General features: G+C 32.3%; 1 protein-coding gene across 1 annotated transcript; it reads left to right on the top strand.

Moving 5' to 3' along the window:
• Positions 1–4,161: 4,161 nt before the first annotated feature.
• On the top strand, positions 4,162–5,154 carry LOC149555142 (uncharacterized). Its single transcript, XM_089833590.1, has one exon. It carries the CDS (start codon positions 4,235–4,237, stop codon positions 4,922–4,924), a length of 690 nt encoding a protein of 229 aa, XP_089689716.1. The 5' UTR covers positions 4,162–4,234; the 3' UTR covers positions 4,925–5,154.
• Positions 5,155–10,933: the final 5,779 nt, after the last annotated feature.

Here is a 10,933-nt window from a genome sequence, read left to right as displayed (position 1 = left end):
TATAAATATAAAATGGAACTTGACATTCCTTGGAAAGAGAAAATTTTGGGAAGTTCAAATGTGAAGACAAAATTGCTACTTGTTTAGTTCTAATGGGAAAGTAAGCTAATGTAGTTCCATAATGCTTTAAATTATGCAACACTTTGATTACTCACAGAAAACATAACACAAAACAATTTTACTTGCACTTTTCCGAATTTCATACCAATGTGAAGCATATATGATATTATCCATGCATAAAATTAGAATGCATTGGCATAATTTTTAAAAGACGTGCTATTTCAAATAGATAAAAGTAAATCATGATAGGTAGAAATAACATTGAAAAAGAATAATTAATTCTTGTTTTCTATAGAAGGAAAAGTAAAATTACCAACCATGTCATATTATAATTATTAGTGACTAATTCATGCATAATTCTAAATCGAATATAAAAAACATAACTCTCATATATTTTAGTAATGACTCAAAGGCTATCCCAAGTCTCTCATTCATCCTCATTATCATTTTAAGGAACATATTATGGATTTAAATCATCAAGTCCCTAAAAATCTACTCAAAATTATCCCTGTACAAATAAAATCATTTTTTTCTTCATCACCTTCATCACAATAATCATAATGATCCTTAATTCTTGTATTATATTTATCAAAAAAATAAAAATTAAATTAATCTTATGTAGGATTTCTATTATACTATGGTGTCAATATATTTGACTTTCATGTGCCAAAAGGATAAATGCTTTATTAAATATAAAGTTCTTCTTGTCCTCCTTGTGAGTGCTTAACTCTATCAAAGAGACACTCCCAAACTCACTAGCACTAATGTCTTCAAAAGAAATCCTCTAAAAATGTTTTGTATGATTAGTTCCAACCTATATAGATATCTAAATTATCATCACTAGAAATATCTAAAACCAATGCCAATTATGATGTTTTGTCTCTCTTTATGCATAAACATGTCAATAATAGTTTCCTATGTGTCCAAAAGGTAGTTTTTAAATTAGATAAAATGATTTTTACATGTATCCATCCAAAAGATTTGTAATGAAACTTTTTAAATTTATTTTTTCACATTTTTTCTTCCACTAGAACAAACTATTTTTTCATTTACTATTTTTCCTTTTTTAGATGGATCTTAACCACTTGCATGCTCAGACAAGCAATAATTTTCTAAACTCTCTTTAGAAATTTTTCAACTCCACTTTGTATTTGATAATTTTTCTTAAATTTTATCAGATCCATCAACCAAACCATCATTTCAGTAAAAAAATTTGAACCACTAGCTCTGGTGTTGAGTTCTTTGTTCTACTTGTTGATTTGTATAGCTAGTGGACCTAGAAATCTCATAAATATGCTTTTACATGGATCCTATTTTAAACCTATATTAGAATTTTGACCTAATAATTATGTGTTAGTACACTTATATATTCTTTTGTTTCTCTTTTCTTGTATTCACTAATGCCCTTTTTTGTGTATTATAATAATGTGATAATGGTTATACACTCCAATCAATTTTTATTGGAAAAAAAATTACATGGAATAAAGTAAATAGGTTTCTTATAACTATCAATTGTAAAATTAAATATTAGTGACTCTTAGTAAATTCATATTGCATATAAATTCCTCTCAAGGGTAGTGAATAAGAATATATCAAAACATGCTACTCTTCTAGTCATGTTATCGTCTACTTATCCTAAATTGTACCTACTATGGTGACCTGATATGCTTCTTTGATACCACTATAACATGATATTACCTAGTTTTCCAAAATAAGTTTTGCTATTATTTCCTTGACTTTGTGCTTATTTAGGATATTATATCTTCAATAATGTGGTGGGTGGTGGTGAAAGAATTTTCCAAAATTTATTGATTGTTATTTGGTATCAAGAAAGTATCTCTACATTTATCGTGAACTTCTTTTACTCAGAATTTTTCATCATGCCTATTATTATTGAAGCTTACAATTACCTTAGAACATTGTTCATTATAATAATATTTTCATCGACAATGTGATTGCTTCATATAGTTTTGGCTATGAATATCATGAATAGTGTGTTTGTTGACTTCTATGTGAACTTGTATCATATATGACTTCTCAAATTGGAGTAGCAATTAAAATACATATTTTTGAAGGAAAAATAGGTTAATTAAATATTGTGTTTCATTATTTCATTCTTGCAGTTTTGAGCTTTATTCGTTAACACATGACTTACTAGGTGAAAATAAATTAAATGGATTTTGCTTAAATGAATTTATATAAATCATGATTTTTTATACCCTTTCTCTCTTTTTGATGACATGTTGAATAATATTGAATTAGTTGTTTAGATTTCAAAGATAGAAATAATAATCATAGAAAAATTGAACCAATATCGTAAAGGAGTAAAGAACACATAAGGGAACATAAGACACAGAAATGTAATCTAGTTCACCCAACCTTGGGGCTACATCCGCCAAACAATAGGTCCAATATTATTATCCACCAATTTTAACCTAATTACAATTTGCAATTCCTAGCAACTTAATACCATAGCAAGAAGCTACTAAATCATCACACAACATAAAATTCCTAACCTAAATCCATTTTATATAAGACTTATATTGCTTACAAAATTTAGAGCTAGAATACAACATCCAATAGATACAATAACTTCCAATGCCTTTCACAATTGTAAATTCATTTTTAGCTTTGGGACACTGCTCATTGACCCCATCTTGTTGCGATAGGGAGTGAGCCAAGGGTCCGACCCTAGGACCTTGCCTTCAAAACTACCCCTGGACCCCTATCATTGGGGGCATTACCTCCAAATCCACGTAGAAAAAATTCTAGGGAAAATTTGTACCAAAGGAAGTGGTAAATATTGACCTCTAAGTCTGATTAGGCTCCATATAACAACATTAATTTTACAAAACATTTGGGAATGAATTGCTCTTAACAAATATGTTTTCAATGCAATCAAGGTAATTATGTAATAGATGTGGCTTATGCTCATTTGAAACAAATTCCATTATGTTCATAATAGTCAATGAGTGTTTGGGTATATCTTTTACATGTTAAATAAAATATACAATTTTTTTGGATGCAACTAGATATAAATATGCAAAAAATTCTTTTAAATGATGTTTCATTTAACATTATTTAAAAAAAATAGATTTGCAGGATATTTTAAAAATATTAAAATTTGTTATTGATTATTCAAGAAGGTATTTAAATAAATAGAGAAATCAAACAAAAACATGTAAAATGATATTGGATTTTAATGTTTATGTATACCTGTGTGGTAATTAAATATAAATTGAATCAATTTTGAGCACTTTTGTAATTGAGAAAGTAAATTTAAAAAAATGTAAACATTACTCAATTATATCTATATGTACATACATAAATGAACTTTGATTTTTATATTTAATAAATGAATTATTAGCATCATTCTTTTTTTTTTCTTATCTAACTCCTAGTAACACCTTCTAACAAATGAATGGTATTTAAATTAAAAAAAAAAAAATTGATTCTTGATCAAACTCTTAATAGACTAGTTATTAAACTAAGATTTAAACTACACAGAACCGTTTTCAAATTGATATGAAAACTTTTAACATAATGAATATTAGTTAGGAAGATTTGATAGATCCGAAGTTTAGTAATGTGCAGCTCATTTCTATATATTAAACAATTGACTTCCTATATGGTAGATGTGCTTGATATAATCTTGATGAAAAGCAGGACTTAAAATATCTTAAATTGACTCAAAAGATGAGTGCACATGGAGTTAAAAACATATCAAATGAGCAAGTGTCCATATGGAGAACAGGCGAATCTCAAAGCCAGTGGCTAACTAGCCGATAGATTTGTATAATTGCAGGGTAGAATGGAAAGGTTGAACAGATTCAATGTTCGATATGAACAATATGAGATGAAAATATGCCGACCCGCAAAGTCAGGGTATGATCAGTTCAAAGACTTGGACAATCGATCAAAAGTATCATAAAATAAAATCAGGCGGACAAAACGCGGAGTTGACTGGGCTTTCTAATCGCAAAGTTGGACAGAATGGTCTGAGTCTGATCCAATCCTACAACTCACGCGGTTTGGTCTGATACACGCCCTCTATATAATTCCCCCCCACACCATTCATCGTTCATAGCAAAGATAAGCTTCCTAACAATTCTTTGAATTTAGAGTCCCTCCCCCCCCACAATTTTTCTTTGTGTTGGAAAGTATAAAAGCAAGAATGGCTGCTGGTTCTTCTGTAATGCTGGGATTGATAGCTCTGATGTTATTTACGCCTCAAACAAGTGAAGCACTGGTTTTTGCATTTTCAAATCGTGCGAAAGGAACGGCTGGCGGCAAAAGATTTGATCGAGAAATTGGGCAAAGTGGAGCTCTTAAAATTATGGACTCCTCCACCAAATTCATCTGGAACACCTTCCACCAGCGATCGGCTGCACAAAGGAAGAATGTGAACAAAGTTAGTCTTATCGTGGAAAGTATGAGCGGCGTTGCATACACAAGTGGAGACGCAATTCATCTGAGTGCAGAGTATGTGGGCAACTATAGCGGAGACGTGAAGGCGGAGATACGAGGAGTTTTGTACCACGAGATGACACACGTGTGGCAGTGGAACGGAAAGGGAAATGCCCCCGGTGGTCTCATTGAAGGAATTGCTGACTATGTACGCTTAACTGCAGGGTTGGCTCCTTCTCACTGGGTTAAGCCAGGCAGCGGAGACAGATGGGATCAGGGTTATGATGTCACTGCCCTTTTCTTGCGGTATTGTGAGAGTGTCAGCTCTGGCTTTGTTGCCAAAATGAATGCTAAAATGGCTTCTGGATGGGACGTGAAGTTCTTTAATGAGATTACTGGTAAATTCGTTGCTCAGCTTTGGAGGAACTACAAGGCTAAGCATGCTTCTTCCAGCTAGATAATAATTGTTTCGGCATTTGATGTATTGTGTCTATTTATATAAGAAATTGAACTTCAAATTCGAATCGTATGTTTGGCCTTTGGAAATAAGGCGAAGGGTTATGTCTAGTAATAAATAAAATTTCAAGCTGATCCGCTTCTAAGGTTATTGTGGAGTCGCCAATGAGTTTATTGTTCTATTTTCTTTTAACATAATAATAATAACATCAGAGAAAGACTATTTCCTGCTACGTTTGTCACTTGTAATTCTTTCTCGTAGGGATGAAGGATAAATTTGTCGACTGTTGTAGATGAGATAAATCAAAGCTACGAAGGCTCATAATTTGGGAAACCTTAAATAAGTTGATTGCATAACTTAAAACTTAATAAGAGCTACAAAGTGTTATAGTTCTTTTTGGTCACGTTAAAAATAAGCTAATCTTTAACTATTTAATACTTTTAGTTTAGGAATAAAGTCTTAGTGTGTGATGTTTAAGCAGTCCATTCCTTTTCAAATGTACAGATGTATAGTTGTGACGAAATAGAAAAATATTTGTCGATGCATTGAACAATAATTCATTGTACTTGTGATTATATTATCATTATTTTGAAATTCAAGAGTGTGTAGATGATGTCAAATGTAGAAATCTTACACTAGAATATTTGGAAATTAAGAAAAATATAGATTTAATTTTTCCTCTCATCTTGTAAACTATAACGAGCCTTTAAACTTTCACAATAGAAGCAACTAACATTTGATGGTAATAATACTAAGTGAGAGCGAAATGAAATGAATAGAGAAAAAACATGATGCAACCATTTCTCACAATAAATTTGTGTCTTCTTTTATCAGCTAGCAATTTCCTTTCTAAAGGAATCCTTGCAAAATTCAATAATTCATTTATCTTGAGTGATATGCTTAAAATTTTATTCATTGGAATCATCAATAGATGTATAGACTCTAATAAGAACAAATTATTACAAAAATCGGAACAAAGTAACCACCTACTATTTGGCCCCAAAAATGCTAAAAATACATTTGATGTTATAGAAAGTCCACGTATCCCACCACAACTAGTAGCTTAGATCCATGCTCAACTTAATACATTCCTTGCTTTTTCATGTTTAGATCCTTAACTTGCAATTTTACAAACAAATGGTCTCGTGAGAAAATGGACATGGTAGAAATTTACATTCTAGCACCCCATAACAACTTGCAACTTAGACTCATCCTACAAACTCACTTCCCAACAACTGCAAGTTTTGATCCTAACATACAATTTTATAGACAAATGATCTGCATTGGCCCATGGAAGTAGTAAACATTTTAATTGCAACCCAACCTTCTATGAGACCTCATTGTTATCCATTGCTCTTAACATAAAACTTTTAATGGATACACCAGAAATGCTCAAAATTTAATGAATTAGATATGAATGAGCCTTAGATCCTTGATGTATATACACACATATATATATACATATGTATGTATGTATATATATGTATATCTATGCATACACACATGCGCGCATGCCCATACACACACACACACACATTTGTATATACATATAGATACATGTGTGTGTGTGTGTGTGTGTGTGTGTGTTTTGAAATCATTTACAAATCTTATGCTTATTCAAGCAACAACACGTGACTTACAATCTTATTTAAGCCCCTTATGAGCAACCACACTAGAAACAACAATTGGAAGACCAAGAGTCACAACTTAGAATCAACCTTTTACAATGAGACAAATACAACCAATAGAAGACCAAGAGTCACAACATAGAATTATACAAAGATGCCCCTCTTGGGATTTGAACCAAGGTCTCCACAATGAGAACTCATTGCTTCAACCAACTAAGCTAAACCCCTTGGACACACACACAAACACACACACTCACTAACTCACTCACTCACACTCAAACACACACACACACGTGCACATGCACAAACACACACACACACACACACACACACACAACTTCCTTCGAAAGTATAGGGGAAACAACTATGATCATTCTTTAAGAAGAGAATGATGTAAGATTAGATTGTGTTCAACCACTGAAAAGGTAGCCATTACTACATTTAAAATATTTTTCTGAAAGGTAACATAAAGATAATGAAACTAGGAGTCCAAAAAAAAAGTCTTGAATGAAAAAACTAGGCATTGAGGTAACTGGATGGATTAAAGAATTCAATATAATCCAAAAATCACCTAATATGAATCTAAAATAATAAGAATTTATAATCATCAAGAAATTCTTATACATAACTTCTTGATCTCATTGCAAAATTTATATGATTATAAACCTAATGTCATTTTTATATCTATGAATCACTTCTCAATGCATGTTACAATCATGTTTGCAAGAAAAAATTTAGTACTTAGTTATAGGAATTGGAATTTGATGCTTTGTATATAATTTATCCATGGTAAACAAAACTTGTAATAGCAAATACCATTTCTATTCTTGTAGACAATTTTGAACATTACCCTATAAACTTTAATCTTACATGGCTCATAAAAAGTTATGCAAATAGATTAATCTTATATAATTTAAAAAATAAAAATAAAATGTATGCAAGTTTGTTTTGTGTAGGTGCACTTTTAGTACCCCTATTTCAAAACTTTGATATTTGGTTGTCTTGGTCAGATTTCTCATGAGATGCCTAAACTTTCCTCTAATATGTCATTGTAAGGGATGAAGATCATAATCTTCATATGCAGATGTCAAATGCCTTGTTTGAGATTTCCAAATTCAGATTCCATTGCCTCAATTCTAACTCATAATTTCAGTTGAAATTAGAAAGGAGAATGCAGAATAGGATTACAAAACCAGCATTGGGAATTTGAATTGGCATTGGAATGTAGAAGTGCAAAATGAGAAATCTGCTACGTATTTCTCCTTCTAAAAGTAATATTCCATCAAGCGTGTTCAATAAAGATTATGAGTTTCTTCAAGATTGAATGAGAAAATTAAAGTATAATGATAAATAGTTATTTGAAGATCTTTACCGCCCCTAGGATTGGATATTATGGGAAAAGTTGCACCTTTCTTCACATAATCGCCATATGTTCTCTGCAGTTATGGTTATTTCAGATACATTTGACAATCATGGAAAGCATTGTAGCAACATTTGGAAATAGAGTAGTTTCTGCATATGTTGTGAATATAGGTGCTCAATCTCTGTCCATTTTGTGTATTGAGGATGGAGTTGCTTTGCCAACGACACGAGTTACACTCACATTCAGTGGAGGAGATACATCTAGATGCCGTCTATTGGTAGAATAGCACCACCAAACTTGGCCACCAATTAATATCGATCCAATGGGGAAGCAATAGATTTGCTTATGCTTAATAGGATAAAGGAGTTCTTATGCGAATTTAAAGAAGGAGATTCAAATGCTAATGCAAAAGTCTGTTACTATAAGGCAAGCTTGCCAGCTGATGTTTACAAGGTTGTTATGTTCGCTCTAAATGTGACCCCCCCATGGGCCTAATGTCAGATGAGTATCCTCCTCCTCCTCGTCCTTGGTTTCATAACTATGAAGATATGATGGAAAATAGCATGATCCAGAGGGCAATAATTAGAAAGCATGGGAACAAAAATAACAGAGCTAATAACAATTTCAATGAGGACTTGGCAGACAAATATTTAAGGAAGATAATTTGGCTACCCTTACACCTTGCAGAACCTAGTGATTCAAAGTCGAGAAACTTTTTACAAAGCCAGCTAGGTATGTGGGATTGTACAAAGGGGACTGCTAATAAAAAAGACAATACTAGTGCACGGAGAAATGACAATCCAAAGTTCCAAATTGAAATTTGTAATCGAAAGAAACCAAGACTAGATACTGCCCAACAAGGAGTAGCAAAAAAGGAAGAGCATGACACAAGTGAGAAGCCAGCGGAAGGCTCTCAAGCTGAGGAAGCAAAGATTGAGAGATATGACGAAACAATCAGCGCCGAACAGCAAACAAAATTTGGCAAAGCAGATAATTCCATAAGAGTGGAAATGTTTGTTGGTATACCATCGGTTGGCATGGAATATTTTGTCTCTAACCCTCGGCGTTGATCCGGTGGAAGGATGGCAGGTTCAACTTATTTCGTGGATCTTTGTTTGCTAGGAATGGAGAGACCTCATAACGATTCTCATAAAAATTGGAAGAATCTCAGGGTTTTGAGAAAGTGGAAAGTTGTAAAGGAGGAACCTATTGAATGCAAAATAGACACTTGTTTATGAATGCAGAATATCAATTATTAATCCATGGTTCGATTACACTAACCAAAGTGTAATTGATGTAAAGTTTCAAATTCAAAAAGAATTACAAAGGCATTATATTTAAAAATAGAATGCCATCAGCCAGCAAGTGGATTAGATGAAAGTGATTAATCAACTCCTTAAAAGAAAGAGTTATCTTGGCAACTGAAAAGTCACCGCCAAGCAGAAGGAAAGTGTTAAATTCGATGACATTGAAACGGGGGTTTCTTCTTGACGGCAGACAGTCAGAGAGCTGGGACAGAAGAGAGGACATTTTAGTTTAGATATTTTATTGCATTGCATATAGGTTCTTCTTTTTTGCAAGAGTCAGAGAGTTGGAGTAGGGGGAAGGAACTTAGTTTTTTTTGTTTTGCATTTTCATTATTCATGTTAAGAGTTCAAGTTTTTGTAACAGATTGAGCATAAGTTGTGAGCAAATAAAATCTGAGTATTCTTATTTGTGATGTTCAAAACAACAGGGGTTTTATTCTAAATCAGAGCATTTAGTATTTCTCCTTTGATTATTATCAATCAAAGTATTGTTATTTTCAATTTTGGGCATCATCTTCCATCTTGTGTTGAATTATGAATGGGTTGTAGATCAGAGTATTTGCAGACGTTCCTATTACAAGAATTGGGATTATTTAACACTCTCTTTCATTTCATTTTCCAATGCATTTGCATACATAGCATTCACATTGCATTACCAATGTTGGGGAGTCATAGGAAATGTGAATTCCTGGGGTTGGCTAGGTGTAGAACTGAATTCTCTGCTCGAGTTAGTTCTGTCTAGGGCTGGTTTGGTTTTCCTCTTTCGTTCTCGGGTTAAGAATGTACCCAATTAGTTTAGAAACAAAAAAATTCACTGAATATCATTGATAAGGGAGCTGTACCTTTCAATTAAGAGGAAATCTATCAACCTCATGATAGATTATCCAATTGTTGGTGTCAAACTATTTCTCACAGGTTCCGGCATTTAAGAGTTACATTAGAAAGAACAATCTATTTACCAACAATTTGATATTATATTCATTGAAATTCTTACAAATAAATAATTTTTATTAGAAAAGATTGATTCCACATAGCCCTTGCTAAACAAGTTTAAATTTAGAATGTAAAGATAAAGACAATTATCATAACAAAACCACTCTTTCAATTCTATTGATTAAAATTTTAAAAATAATTTATCTGGCCAGCCAATTTGTAATTTGGTAGTTTTTAATTCTACTGATAAGTATCACTTTTGCAATGAAAAAAATCACTAAATTGATGGGAAAGTTGACATCAAAATAGCTTAATGTGCTAACATGAAGGAGAAGAGCCCCCATCTACAAACACAAATTTTATAAGGAATCTTACACTTGGTCAAAGCTCAATTTTCATTCACTCTTTTCCTAAACCAAAATTACTTTAAAATCTCATGAAGATTAGATAAACTAAATTATGTTTTCCAGAAAAAATGGTTTGGACCTTTTTCGTAAAGCATGGCGCTGGAATCAAAATTGAATCAAAAGCTCAAGAAATACCAAATGAGCTAAATAATCTTTTTCATGGAAGCTAGTCTAAAAAGTTTAGATGTGAAGAGCAATCAAGCCCTATAAATTTGTGCAAGATTGTAGAAATATGCCATTCAAGTAATTCACAAACTATATTAAAGAGAGGTAATAAGAGAAGGGGTAGACCTTGAACTAGATAGATTTAGGAAGATAATAAGAACAAAATTTATTAAAGGCCTCATTGATGATGCAACCAAAGACTCCAA

Source organism: Cupressus sempervirens, chromosome 5, assembly GCF_028749045.1.
Source record: "Cupressus sempervirens isolate cs-2001-9-10 chromosome 5, ASM2874904v1, whole genome shotgun sequence".
Classification (NCBI taxonomy): domain Eukaryota; kingdom Viridiplantae; phylum Streptophyta; class Pinopsida; order Cupressales; family Cupressaceae; genus Cupressus; species Cupressus sempervirens.
The sequence above is the reverse complement of the archived record's forward strand: the minus strand, read 5'-3'. Positions and strand labels throughout refer to the sequence as shown.

Coding starts and splice junctions, on each gene's coding strand:
- LOC149555142 (XM_089833590.1), top strand. CDS start 4,235: ATGGCTGCTGGTTCTTCTGTAATGCTGGGATTGATAGCTCTGATGTTA.